This window comes from Pinus tabuliformis, chromosome 9, assembly GCF_031772625.1.
Source record: "Pinus tabuliformis cultivar Carrire ecotype Pingquan chromosome 9, CPIR1, whole genome shotgun sequence".
Taxonomy (NCBI): Eukaryota; Viridiplantae; Streptophyta; class Pinopsida; order Pinales; family Pinaceae; genus Pinus; species Pinus tabuliformis.
The window spans coordinates 1,269,017,929-1,269,032,989 of NC_142307.1; the positions used below are offsets into that span (position 1 = coordinate 1,269,017,929).

General features: G+C 40.9%; 1 protein-coding gene across 1 annotated transcript; it reads right to left on the bottom strand.

Annotated features, from left to right (window-relative positions):
- Positions 1–7,857: 7,857 nt before the first annotated feature.
- Positions 7,858–8,334, bottom strand: LOC149153174 (uncharacterized). The gene has a single exon (XM_089443725.1). It carries the CDS (start codon positions 8,332–8,334, stop codon positions 7,858–7,860), a length of 477 nt encoding a protein of 158 aa, XP_089299851.1.
- Positions 8,335–15,061: the final 6,727 nt, after the last annotated feature.

The window sequence follows — 15,061 nt, forward strand, 5'->3', positions numbered from 1 at the left end:
GATGGTTTAAGGATGACCAACAACTCTACAATGCTTAATGCAATTCCTGGAACTCTTCCAAAACTGGCAAGAAGCTGGTGTCTTCTGCTAGAGGAAGTGTTCTCAATCTGTTCAAGGGCATCTTTGTCTCTGGCTACAACTCTGAAACTAGTGTGGCAGGTGGTTGTGGCTCAGGCTCGCTTGATGTGGCTTTGAAGCTTGTAGATGACCATCATTTCCCCCCCTATTAGATACAAGGTGAGAAGATGGAGAAAACTCAACTGCAAGACTGTTCAATATTCTGGAACAAGTTCTGACATATGTTTGGAATATCTTCTTGGTTGTTGATGCCCATTGCCAAGAAGCGATCCATCCAAGATGAATCTTTGTTCTTGCAGGATGTTTATTTCTGAAGCATCTGTGTGAAGAATGACTGGTTTTATGACAGTGCTTACATGGATGAAGATCAAAACAGTGATCTTTCAAATGGCCAACTCGATCACAGTGTTGGCATTTCACGATGTGTTGTTTTTGTTGTTGTTGTTGTTGCTGTGGAAGAGGGGCAGAATCTGGAACAGCTGGAGGTGAACTGTCATGAGGAGCAAGTGAACTGTCATGAATGAATCCAGCACTCTGAAACTGAATGGGCTTGGCATAGTCTGGAATATGAAAGGACAAGTCCTTGTCATATCCAAGACCAGTTCTGTGCTTGTTGTGGACAAGCTGTTCCCAAGGTCTGATGATGGGCTTGGGAAGTGTAGACTGAGTTTCTGCATCTGCATATACAACTGTTGCTTTATTTGAATGAACTGTACCATTATTAACATGCTGCTGATGGGTGGTTGTCTCAATGTTCTGAACAAAAACAGGTTCAGAATGGTGTCTATTTTGATGTAGCTCTTCTTGCTGTAGCTGTGATTCAAGCTGCAAAAAATCGATCTTTTCCTGTGCATTTTGTAGACATGTCTGAATTTCTGAGAGAGATCCTTTGCTGATTTGCAATGTGTCATCAACAGTAGATAATATCAGAGTTTTAAGGAACTGTAATACTTCACTGGTTCTGGCCATTTTTTCTTCAATCTCTGATTTACACCTTAAAAAACTGATCACAACTACTACTCAATATCTACTCACAGTACACAGCAATATCCTTTATAAATGTCAGCAAATGATCAGTGTGCAACAAGAAGCAACAGGTAGAATTCGAAGATGCTGAAACCGGAATACCAGAAAGCAACCATAATTCTTTCTTTCTCAAAATTTGCAAGGAGTCAACAAACTAGATAGTGCAGATTTGTTCTTATTGAAAACTTTTATATCTCAACACTTGATATAGACATATAATCTCAGTAATAGCTCACCAACACTGTCTCTTGAATATAAGTTTTATAGAGTATCAAAAAACTGCAGCAATGTCTCTCAAGCAGTTCCTTCTAATGCTTAAGTAGGTCTTCCACCTCCAGCTATTGCAAGTACAGTTAAAAAACCACTAATCAAGTTTTATTGCCTCAGGACAATGACAGCTCCAACGTGCATTCGATCTGCAATTAATCTACTCTAGAATCGCTACCAAGGAGGTCAGACTGCTTCAACAATCAATCAGTGCAGCTTCAGAGTTGCTTCATGCTGCAGCCACAGAGAATAGTCATTCTACAGTTAAGTCAGCTCCAGGAACACTAAACAAGTTAGATCGATTGATTTACAAAATGCACACAAAATTGTTCCACGCTGCCACAAAGAATAGTTGACCAGAGCATGGACCCGCGAAATCAACCAATGCCCAGCACTACTCAGAAGATCGTTCTATGCAACCATCGATGATAGTCGCATGGTTTCAAGATTTGACCAAAATGTTGACCACAGAATCAACCGATATCAGTTTTAGAAGGGTTTTGATAAGTGTACTGCAGCTACCGATAACTCACACCACTTCAGATGCCTATCTCAGAAGGATCACGATCTACTCCAGCGAACTATGTTCAGACAAGTCACACCACCCCAGAATAATGTTCAGTTTCTTTGTCTTCAGGAGATCTTGGCCAGTCCAGGTGACTGGTTACTTCAGGCCCAAAACCTGTGACTGCTTTCAATAATTCTGAACATGAAAACCCTGCTACAGGGAAAACCCTAAACTGCTAACTCAAGCCTCAATGAAAAATGATGACTGTCAATCTAGATAAACCGACATTCTCTGAGCGAGTACCAAGAACAGCTTCTGGACATTTGAGCTCAGCTTCTGGACTGTATATATGTTAACAGGTTCTGGACTGCGTATATGGAACAACGTTCATATAACTTAATCGGAGCAGTGTTCAAAATTTATGGGATCTCCGCCTGGCACCACGAACATGGGAAGAGACCTGGGCTCATCACGCTTCTGCTGCATTCACACACCATTCATTTATGAACATAAACAGTAACTGAGCTTACAAAATGGCAAACCCCTTCACCTTCGGCATGTCAAACCTCATTCAAAATTTAAGAACAGCAGCTTCAAAACTTATTCAGGGCACACACACCATTTCGTTGAGACCACTGAGCGCAACACGAATATGCCTTTTAAATCCATCAGCTTCAAAACGTAATGGCAGCAACTTCAAAAATTATTGGCAGCATTTAAAACAATTGTGACACCATTCACCATCTGAATTCTATTTTGCTGCAGGATATAATGGAACTTGTGCAAAGGGCTGTAAATAATGAATTAAATAATCTTCTGACACGATTACTGCTTTTGAATGATTCCCTGCAGATGACAAGGCAGGAGATAGCTCTTCTTGGCTTCGAGAATTTTCCCGGGACCAAATGGGTTCATATAAGTGTTACACTTTGCTCAAGTTTGTTGTGAAGCTGGTTGCCCGATCCCCAGATGCTCGTTTGCTACTTCTAGGGAAGCAGGTTGAATGGTCAATAGTTGTTGATTGACTTCAAGATCATCTGGATACAAATATATCTTCTGTCACTTTACAGGGTTCTAGAGTATCAAATGGTGATATCTCTCGAAACCGTTTGCAGAGGACTAGTACATCAGAACGAACTCTTCACCAAGCTCGCAATTTGTTCAACTCTTCAGGAGGAGATCACTAATATTCTTTTCCAAAGGCGGCTTGCAATCATTTTTGAATGAGATCACTAATAATTCTTTCCTTATTTGGCTCCTTGTATTATGATGGTTCACAATTTTGGAGCTTTTGATTTTTTTTTTTTTGAACTATCAAGCCAACAGCGTGAACTATCAAGCTTCCAGAATGTGCACTGATCTACAGGAACGTCCGTCCGATTCTTCTGCTACAGCTTTGAAGTGCGCTCAATGCAAAAATGGGTATTGATTTGACACAGAGAGAATCAGGCAGAGCTGTCAGATACGTTAGGGTGGCAAGGAGAATTTTGGTGTATCTGAGCGACAGAAATCAGAGAGAAGGAACGCTAATGGACCGCTGACAACACTGTAGGAGCAGGTATTCGATGGGAATACCAAGCGTTACCCATTATCACGCAGAGGGCAGACTCTGATTTTCACGCAGAGGGCAGATGAGTGCAGGTGCGTGTCAGCCAGACTGTTTGCAGCATGAAATAGGCATGCACACACTAATGACAATTCTATCTGCAGAAATACAGAACTGACATGCACAGAGAGGCCACAACAAGTGGCTCAAATTTGGGCAGGGCAGAAATTCGCCTGGTGCTCTGATACCATGTTAAACACACATGGACAGCAAAGAATAGGAAAGATAAATCATGTGAGTTCCTTTTTTTATTAACAGGAGATGTACATTTATAATACAATGTTGTGACTCTTGGGTTTCAGATCCCAAGGTCTCTTGGATTGCTTTGTCCATTCGACTTCCACACTAACCCACTTAGGATTAGGTGTCCAACAAGTGTTATACCCTATGGTGGAATTCGATCCATATCTACCCTCTTCATTAATAGTTTCAGCTGCCATGTCATCCTTGCCACCACTTAGTGTGGATGCACCTACTCCTTCATCTACACCTCTAACATCTTCTTGGGGAATTCCACTAGTCTCATCTATAACTCCTACAAATGTATGATATATTTTCATGCCTATTCTGTCATCTAGGCTAACCATGGTCAGTAATCCTAGTCAGTCGGTGGGATCAGGAGTCTTTTCACATAGTTTCGCTCAACCGACAATTCTTGTTCCTCAATTAGGTGTGGTTAATCTTGGAAATGTGTTTTCGGGGGGGGGGGTTCATCATTTTCTCCTAGCTAGCCCGAGGGAAATGTTGCTTCAAATATGTCACAAGCTTGATACTCTTCGTCATTTGGAGGGATGACAACTTCCAGTACTGTTCTTGGAATGACTAGTTTACATGTCAGTAACCCTGCCACTAGTACCGTCACTTCTATGAGCTATCCTCCTTACGTCAGTGGTACTACTCAACCTGGTCCATCTATCACTATTAGGTACAACCCTATTAGTAGTCATGCTCTCTGGGGTCCTATGCTCTCTAGGGGGAATTTATACTGGGGGAAAAGCTCCTCTTACTAATCATGCTGACCCACATACTTTAAATGCTAGGGAAAAACTTGAACAAAGCCAACAATCGTTACATCATAATCCTTATATGGGGGGACCTCATGGTTTGTCTAATAACTCTCCTTCCTATGACCCATTAAGTCAACTTCATAATCCATTTATATCTTCTCTTAATTTACCAAATTTGGCTAAGTTGACCAACGACCCCATTCAACATGACCCTTGGTGGACACCGATGCCCATGAAATTGCTTTCCACTATCCCCAAATTTGAAGGAAAGCTTGGGGAGAATTTGTCCACTCATATCTCCATGTATCACTTATGGTTCTCATCTAATTATTTAGTGGATGATTCAATTAATATTCATTTTTTCCAACGTACTTTAACTAGGGATGTTGATAAATGGTATATGAAATTGGACACAACATCCTATAGTGACATTTCTTCCTTATCTCAAACCTTTTTGATGCACCTTCAATTGCCTATGAGGTATGATATTGATTCCGACCTCTTGTCAAAATTTAAAGAAGATGATGCCATGATGATTTATGATCATATTCATGAGTGGTGTCATTGTAAGAGGTTGGTGAGAACCAAGGTTCCTGATGAGATATTGCATAAATTGTTCATTTGATCCTTAAGACCTCAAATTTCCAAGGATGTGTCCATGTTTAGAGATGTCACTAAGGAGAAATCTATCTTAGCTTCCCAACAACTATATTTTATCTATTCTAAGTTGGGTATGCTTTATGAAGTACTACCTAATTCTCCTAGGCCTTCCCTTGACCCACCCAAACCTGCTCCTAGCACACACACTTCCAGTGTGATTGGGTTTGTTTTTATTCTATGAGCCAACTTGCTGCTCAACTTGGGCAATTGATCGTTGCATTGCAAGCCCCAAAAGGTATGTTTGGCTCTACGAAAGCACCTTCTTCTAATGAGTCCACGAATGTTCTTACAGTAAATTCCACAACACCTAAGAGAAACCAACAAATTGTTGGTAAAAAGAACAAGAAGAATAAATAGAAAAATCAACTTTCTCACGAAACTAAACTAGGTGAAGGGTTTTGAATTCGTAGTATAATCCCCATGATCCACTCAAGCAATATGCTTCATTTGCACTCGATATCAACACCTACATACAACCACAAAAGCTTAATGATGACAAGTGATCTTCCTCAGATGATCGTCAACTCACATTAGAGGAAATTTTAGCCCAAAAACTGCTTTTTTTGTATTGTATTTTTAGATTATCTCCTGATAGGTTTACTCAAATTTCAAGTGTGCACACACGTTGGATACTAAATTAAATTTTTCATCCAACGAGTACCCATTATGCATACTTTTGAGAAGACCCACATTGATAAAAATTGTAGATACATAAAAAAAACATGGTGTACATGTTTTTTTTATGTATCTTAATTTTTTATCAATGTGTGTCTTATAAAAAGTATGGATAATGGGTACTTGTTAGATAAAAACTTTAATTCCGCATCCAAAGAGTGTTTACACTTGAAATTTGAGCAAACCTATAAGGAGATAAGCCAAAAATACAATTAAAAAAGTAGTTTCCTTTATTTTCCTTCCAAAATATTTAAATGTAGCTCTTTTTAAATTTAAACAATTTTGATTGATTTACATTTTATGTACGTGAAAATTTCATAGGCACATTTAGGCTAAAATTTCCTCTAATGAAACATGATAGAATTAACATATAACTACTACAAACAAGTAAATATAGGGAAGGGACATAGATTTCTATTAATCCATAATCAAAATACAAGTATACCTTCACCAAGGTCGCCCCTCCAAAATCTAACAGAGTCTCCCCACTACAATAGGAAAAGATCCATTTAGAACAAAGACTCTAGAAGCATAAGCATCAGGGAATCACTCTAAAAAATTGTCTCTCCAGAAATAGGATGATAACATTGATCCATAATGATGTATTGTTTTTCTATGTAATACTAATTCTATTAATAAAAACAGTAAAACACAGTGAGCCTCCAGCCTCTGTAGTGTTGGAACAGATTTATATCATGTTTGGACATTTAGAACTGAAATAGGACTACCCACTGAGGGGAAACCAATCCGAGTAAACCGATGATATGTGTTTCCCATGCAAGGATTACAACTCAAAAACAAAAAGAGACATTTGTGGAATATTCCTAATAGACAATATACTTCAAAAAAACATTTAAAAATCCCCTGAGAGTAGGAGCGGGAAATTGAAACCTGGTTGCATGCAAATCTAGCTGCATGGACCCACTAGGTGTCATTTGGTGGAGGAGGCTGTTGCACAATGACACATCTGTGCTCATCCCAATCATCCTCAGCTGCTTGCGTGTCATCAGAGATGCCCCCGATTACTTGTGTGCCACCAAGAATGCCCCCGAATGTCTGTGTGCCATCAGGGATTTCCTTACCATGCTGAGTCTTGTCATGGGCGTCTTTGCATTTGCGAGAAACAGAACTGTTATCCGAGTGTTTCTGTTCGTTGGTGGCCTGCTTCTCCTGGGCCGTCTTCTACTTGCTGATATCCGCCTTCTCCTGAATTGTGTCTTGAGTTTGTACCTCCTGCGGGCAAATCTCTTCGCTGAATGCCACTGTGACAATGGTGATGATGTCAGGTAGGTTCATGGTGTTGTGGAAGTGGAATTAGGTCACGAGATGCGACTGATGAGGGGACTTTTGGTCATTTTGGCTGCAACATTTACTCTCTAAGCACCAAAGGATTGGGCTCGACCTCTTCCACTGCGGGTGGCAGGATATCTACCAGAGGATTGGCCTATGGACGGAGTGGAGGAAGGGGTGGATGACGGGGTCGTTGGCTCAGGATGTGGTGGTGAGGGAGGGCGACTTTTTCTACCTTAGCTGCTACCACGCCTGCTGCGCATCCAGTGGCAAAGACGCGGCATGGTCCTGTGACCAGGTTGAAGCTGACTGGTGAGGGTCGAGATGACAAAGGTGGTTGCAGTGGGCGTAGAGTCTGCGCCAGAGTTTACAGAGCTATTCAGGCAAGAGACAATGACATTCTAGGGAGAATTCAAACCACGTTGAACATTTTGAGAAATATGGATGCCATCCCCCAAATCGATGCAGCTCAGGAGTTAGCAGCGCCTCCCTGTTGTCATGTGAGAGCTCGTCTCTGCAGCATCAGGGGGGCAGGAGCAATTCAAAGGGGAAGGGGTGAAGGCATGCAGGCTTGCCGAAGCCATGGCCTTATCCTTGCAGAGAGTGTCTCGACCTGTGCACCCGAGTAATGGCACCTGTAGATTGACGGTGGCTCATCATAGATTACCACAGTTGGGAATGCGGGTGGCCATGTGGCTTAGCCACTTTATGCCCCCTATCTAATCCTCATTAATTTCCTCTTAAACATCTACATCTGTAGGTGTAGCATCATTTTGCACCAGTTCAGTATATTCCTGTAGCTGGGAAGCATTAGTAATTATGTTAAGCGAACCTGTGTGTAGAGTCCGATCACTTTCCACCCCCAAATTTGCTAGGAGATCAGCCACTTTGTTGCCTTCTCTTCTGATATGTTTGAAAGTGATTGCTCTATTAGTTGTGAGCCATTGTTCAATGAGCTCTAAACGTGCTGCCAATCTCCAACTGCAGACCACTTTGTGAGCAGGGGTCCCCTGAAGAATTTGATTAGCCATGTTGATAAGTATCTGAGAGTCTCCTTCAATTACTAAGGGGAAGAAGCCATGATGCTGAGCTAGTTGAAGTCCTTGCCACAATCCCTCAAGCTCAGCAGAATTATTCGTGTCCCATCCAATTGAGCCCAAGAAAATTAATAGAGGTTTTCCTTTGTGATCCCTGAATATTCCTCCATAACTTGCCATGCCTGGGTTTCCTTTGGAGGCCCCATCAAAATTTAATTGAGTCATTCCTTGTGGCGGAGGGATCCATTTGCTGGAAGTATTGTGATTTAAAGAGGATTTACTGGGGTTCTCCTGTACCTGGTTGATCTGAAGATTCCAATTCTTCCATATGTTCTGCTCCTATGGAAGGGTGGGAAAGTCATCTTCATGCCATGTTTGGAGCGCTAAGGTTTCCTGAATATTGTTGCAAAGATTGCTCCATATGATCTCTATTGGTGTACCTTGATTATTGAATATGCGGCAGTTCCGTTCCTTCCATATAGTCCACATGAGAAGACCTAGGATGATTTTCCACAAAGAGTTTAACAATTTGCTCTTATATGGATTGATTTCCCAACTGTGTATGGTGTTGGTAATGTCCCCTTTTACTCTTCCTTCTTTTTGACATCTGAAGCTTGCTTTTTCCCAGAGTTTAGTTGCCAGATTGCATGTGTCCATGAGGTGTTGGATGGTTTCTTCCTGTTGTTTACAGTTGGGGCATATTGAGGGCCCGTGGAAGCTTTTTTTCCTTAGGTTGTCCCAAGTGAGTATTTTTTTTGACATAATAGCTAGAGGAAAGTAGAGACCTTGGGCCAAATTCTAGGAGACCATACTTTGTCCCAAAGAGGGTCCTTGACTTTCTGATTGCTAATCAGAAGGTTGTATGCCTCCTGAGTGGTAAAGGTCCCACATGGAGTGTACCCCCAACGTAAGATATCCTTCTTATCAAAAAATCGAATTTTCCGGTTTGTGAGCTCTGTGTCCATCTCCTTATGTATTAGCTTTGTTCCTTGCCTGATGAAGTGTGTCGCGCTTAGCCATTGTCTGTAACCTTGATTGAGGGTGGGAGTCCAATGCTGGCTGACTTTGTCCATTTGAAGCTCATCCCAATCTTCTGTTTGGGGTGGTCTGATCAGGTTGCTTAGCCTAGGTCTTTGCTTCCAAGAGTCGACCCAGAAGCGGGTGTTGTTGCCGTCCCTTATTTCCCAAAAAATGTGTTGTTGAATCATGGCTCTGTGTTGTCTGGCCACATTCCAGATTAAGGAGCCTTTTTCTGTATCTGTGAGTCGGATTAAATCATCTGGCGGTCTGTTGTTTGCATATTTGGCAGTCCAGAGGATGGCCCAAGGTGTGTGCAGAGCAGAGAGCCATTTCCACCATATTCTTGCTCCCATGACTGCATTGCTGTGTTGAGGGTCTCGGAGACCAATACCCCCTGATTTTTTTGGGAGGCAAACTGTAGCCCATTTGACCAGTGCCCATTTGTGATTTTGTCTAGAAGATCCCCATAAAAATTTTCGTTGTAGATTTTTTATCTTTTTAAGCACCCATTTTGGTGCTGCCAAAATAGAGAAGAGATAAAGAGGCATTGATTGCAAGACAACTTTGACTAACACTAGGCGACTAGCCATATTGAGGGCTCTATAAGTCCAGGAGGAAAGGCGGGCTTCAAATTTTTCTAGGAGTAGTTACCAGGAGGTATGCTTTAAAGCAGAGTCAGTCAAGGGGGCACCAAGATATTTGGATGGGAGAGAGGCGACAGAGAATCCAAGAATGCGGGCTATAGAGGATTGAGTTATGGAGGGAGTGTGAAAAAAGAAGATTTGGGATTTGACAGTATTTATGCTGGCTCCAGATGCTTCAGAGAAATCATTGAGAAGGGATTTGAATTTTAGGGCCTCTTGAACCGAAGGGTGCCCAAACAACATGTTATCGTCCACAAATTGTTGGTGAGTGATAGCAGGGGAATTGTGGAAGGAGATTCCTCTAAGCTGCTGAGATTGAAGTGCATTCTTTATAATACGACCTAACCCTTCAGCCATAAGTACAAAGAGAAAGGGGGAAAGGGGATCTCCTTGACAGATGCCTCTAGAGGGATGAAAAAGGATGGAAGGAATTCCATTAACCAGAATGGAGAAGAAAGTAGAGGAGAATAGACTCATAACCCATCTAACCCATGGAGGAGAGAAGCCAAAGGCTGATAGCATTTTTTGAATGTAATTCCATCTCAACTTATCAAAGGCTTTTAAGAGGTCAATTTTGAGGAGCATACCTACTTTTTTATGGTGCTTCAGGGAGTGTATGATCTCATGGGTGAGAATGATGCCATCTATGATTTGCCTCCCTTCCACATATCCTGATTGTTCTGACGAGATGAGCATGGGAAGCAGCGGCTTCAGACGGGAAGCAATGACTTTAGATATGACTTTATAGATAACATTATAGAGAGCTATAGGCCTGAATTTGTCTAGAGTTATAGATTGCTCTTCTTTGGGAATGAGAGCAATAAAAGTTGCATTTAGAGAGGGAAGCATCCAGCGGAGAGTCCTAGACTCTTCTACTACCTGCCAGACTTCCTCTTTGATAAGATCCCAAAATTTATGAAAGAAGTTTGAGGTAAAACCATCTGGACCCGGTGCTTTTCCTTCCTTGAGCTAATGCATGGTAGATTCGACTTCCTGTAAAGAGACCGGACGAAGGAGCAGTTGATTGTGTTCTTCTGTTATGATTCTCGGAATGTGTTGGAGAATCCTTTCTATAGCTAACTGTCTGTTGATTTGTGGCTCTTGATGCACTTTTTTGAAATGATTGAGGAGCTCTTTTTCAATATCCTCATGTTCTTCCAATCTTTCTCCCTACTGATTCTGAATTTGGGTGATGTTATTGTGCATTCTTCTCTGTATGGTGGTGCGATGAAAGAATTTCATATTCCGCTCTCCCTCTTTTAGCCATCTTACTCTGGATTTTTGTTTCCAGAGGATCTCCTCTTGCTTTTCTCTTTCTGCAATCTGATTCTGAAGGAACTTTTCTTGTTCTGAAAGAGCTTCAGTCCTTCCTTCAGTAATTATTGTCTACTAGATTTTTTTCATTTCCTGAGCTAAAGCATTTTGAGCTTGAAAGATGTTTCCAAAGGTCGATTGATTCCACTGCTTGATGTGCATTTTGAGATATTTGAGTTTTTGCTGGAATTGAAACATTTTTGTTCCTTCTGGGGGACTGAAGCTTTTCCATGTAGAATGGACCAAATTGTTGAAGTTTGGATGCGTCAGCCAGAATGCTTCAAAGCGGAAGGGTCTTCGAGTGGATTTCCTAGGTCTTTGCCATTGAAGCAAGATGGGCCAATGGTTTGATCCAGATAGAGGTAAGATTGAGGCTGAGAAGTCTCCTCCAAGGTGAATGGCATTGTCTGAAATCAGGAATCTATCTAGCCGGGAGGCAATCTGCTGGGTGCCTGATCTTCTATTATTCCATGTATAGATTCCATTGTTGAATGGCAGATCAATGAGCCAGTTGTTTTGTATGAAATCCTTGAAATGGGTACTTTCAATGTCCAGTTTAATTTAGCCTCCACTTTTTTCCTCAAGTTTAGTGATCATGTTGAAGTCACCACCTGTTATCCAAAGTGGATGGATTCTGGTGGAATTGAGCAAAGTTAACGTATTCAGTATTGCTAACTTGTTCGCTGCTTCCTGGGGAAAGTAAACATTGGTGAGATGACCATGAACATTGGTCCCTATGATATGGAAGGTAGATTGAATGAAATGATGAGATGCATGGATGTTAGTGAGCGTAATAGCTTGTTCATCCCATGCTATTGCAAGTCCCCCTGAGGCTCCCGAGGTGTCCACTGCTACTGTTTGGCTTCCTGGCCAAGCTTTTGAGAGAGTTTTACCAAGTGTGGTATTATTACATTTAGTCTCTTGCATGAAGAAAATTTTAGGTTTCTCCTACTGTATCATGTTTTTTATCATTCTGTATTTCACAGGGCTATTTAGCCCTCTTAAATTCCAAGATGTGAGCTTCATGATTCAGTAATGGGGAGCGGCCTATAATACTTGGTTAGCTTGGAATATCTTCCTGATTCCACCAGCATCTCCCCAATGTGGATGGTTCTTTGTAGGTCTGTCTTTCTCCCTCGTTTCTTGGTGTCTTTAGGAATATTTTTCCCATCCCATTGACTCCCTGGTTGAATACCTAAAGTTTGTTGCTGATGTGCTCTGGAGAGAATAACTTCCAAACTTTCTAGCTGTCTTTCTGGGATTTTGTCAAATTCTTTTTTCCTACAGGCTAGCTCAAGGCCGAATATATCCAGATCTCCTATGTCTATACTTTCAGGCTCTTCTTCTATATGCTTGGGTTCACTGCTTTTCACCAAGAAGTCCATTGAATCGTCGGGTTCTTGCAGAAAGATGTCGATGTCCATACCATTAGGTTTCCAATCTGGATTCACATTGGTGGTGGAGGTTGGAGATTCTTTGGACCATAGGGGCTTTTGAGCTTGCCTTGAATCTGTGGGATTGGTTGTAGAGGGTGATTTGGGTGGCTCTGCAGAATGCATGGGGGTTTCAGAGTCTAGTGATGCTGGTTGAGCCAGGATGTCGAAGCTGTTGCTGGTAGAGGGTATTGAGGCACTGGCGGGAGGATTTTTGGGGTGCGATGCAGGTTTTTTGTGATTCTTTTTCCGATTGTTTACTTTGGTAAATCCTTCAGAATCAGGTTTCTCTGAGGTGGTATAGGTTGTGGATTTTGCATTTAGCGGGCAATCACGAAAAAGATGGCCATGGGCATGACATTTTCTACATCTGAAGGGGACATGTTCATAATCTATAGACTGAATCCACTCAAAATCATCATGATATAGACTTACCGAATCCAGAAGAGCTTTGCTCAGATGCATGTAGACACAAATGAGAGCATAGGAAGTATATCTTCTGAGCTTTGTTTCTTCCGCGATCTTTATGAACTCCCCCAGACCATTTCCGATGTCTTTTAGTGAATCTTCATCCCAATACTCCAATGGAAGGGAGTATAGTCGAATCCAGACTGGTGCCCAGCTCAAATCCTCTTTGTCCGAGTTGAATCTTTCAATCCAGTCTCTCAGGTTTTGGCCAGCAGCATTGAAGAAATAGGGTCTGCCATCAATTACCCTATTTCGGTATTCTATACAGTTAAATACCACCGTAAAGAAACCTTTTGGTCCCAGCTATAGGGTGATGTTCCCTTTGGGTTTCCATTTGGCTGCAATCCATCCCTGCAGGGCTTTCTCCATTGGCCAGAAGCCAATAAATTTCCCAATTAGAGCATGGTCTTTCATGAACTGGATTTGGGTGTTGATTCTTTGACTTGGTAATTCAATCTTTGGTCTTTCTGCTGTAATAGGCTTGCAGGTCGCAGAGGTTGCTTTAGGGACCTCATCGTTTCTTGCAATGTCTGGCTACCTATTTTGGGTCATTGTCGCCATTTCCTATGGCCCTTTCTGTTTACCTTGGTTATTCTGGTTTGCCTGCTTTGTCCCGTTGGTAAGATGATCCACTGCAAATGCCCCTTCAATTTTATTCTGAGCCTAAGGTTCACTGTAATCATTGGGGGGAGGCTCTGAATCCCCCACCGAAAGGTAATCCATTGAATGTGCTATTCACTGTCGTATGCAGTTGCCAGGGGTGTAGAAGTGTTGTTGCAGACACGTCGTCGTCAAAGCAGGACCTTCGTTGTAGGGCCTGACAAAACCCTAATCCGCCATCTTCCGCTCTCAAGCTAGCAGTGCCTCGACATTAATTCCTAATGATGTATTAAAATAAGAACTAAATATCATTAAAGTATCTTTTGGTGTTGACTTTGACATATTAGAAAATCTTTTAGAAGCTCAAATCAAGAAATGGATGGTTACATTTGTTAATGAAAATTTGTACCAATTAGTTGTAATGGATCAACTAAGATAAGATACGAAGGACCTAGAGGAATACATATTTTCATTAAGAGTTAAATAGACATAATAATCATGTTGATAAAGGATTATTCCTGAGTAACAACTTGAGAAGTTAGATCAATGAACATCTGAAAACCTATATATTCTTCTGGAAAAATTACTAATCATCATTATAGAGAGAGACAATTCATTCTACTTATTGTCCTCATGCAATTTTTTGAATGTCTTTTATCTTGTTTTCAAGAAATTCCCCACTTTCGTCCTAGTCTTCAATTATCCAGTTTTATGAATTGATATATATATATATATATATATATATATATATATATATATAAAGTTGATCCCTAACTGTAGTTTCGCTCATTCTTGTAGGTACCCTCATATGTACCGGTCCATGGAATCCCAATCACAATCCCTTAGGGATGAATTCCTTTACATTGTACTTTAAGTATCAAGATTTTCTAAAGTGTTGTAGGAACATACTTTATTCAAAATCTTAACTATGCAAAATTATTATTTACATCTCACGGAGAGGTATTTTTGAGAGAGCATGCCATTTTTGGTTTTGAAGATTTTAAATAAGTAGTAGGAATCTCATGAATGTTTTCTTATGCTCTTTATTATCTTTAAACGCATGAAATCATTTTACAAGTCTCTGAATATGTGAGCCATATTATTATTATGCTGTCTATTGAATTCACTTGAAATGTGTATCCTCATGATGTGTGAATGGGTCAACAGAGTGGAATGAAACTTAAAAGTACATATTTTATGTTATTATTTATTTTATTTTTATTTTGGAAACACCTGGCCCACTTACAAGTGCATGTTCTAAATGTTCACATTTTATTATTTCAAATATTTAAGTATCTAAGTGTATAAAAATAGGACTACCACCTTTATAAAAATGGAGACAAAATCTAAAAACAAGACTTACGAGGTTGACTCTTTTCCCTAATAGGAGAAGGCGTCAATAGATCTTAACCAAGTCACCATGAACTA

Bases quoted from the DNA above. Each gene is read 5' to 3' on its own strand.
- LOC149153174 (XM_089443725.1), bottom strand. From the start codon at position 8,334: ATGGCAAGTTATGGAGGAATATTCAGGGATCACAAAGGAAAACCTCTA.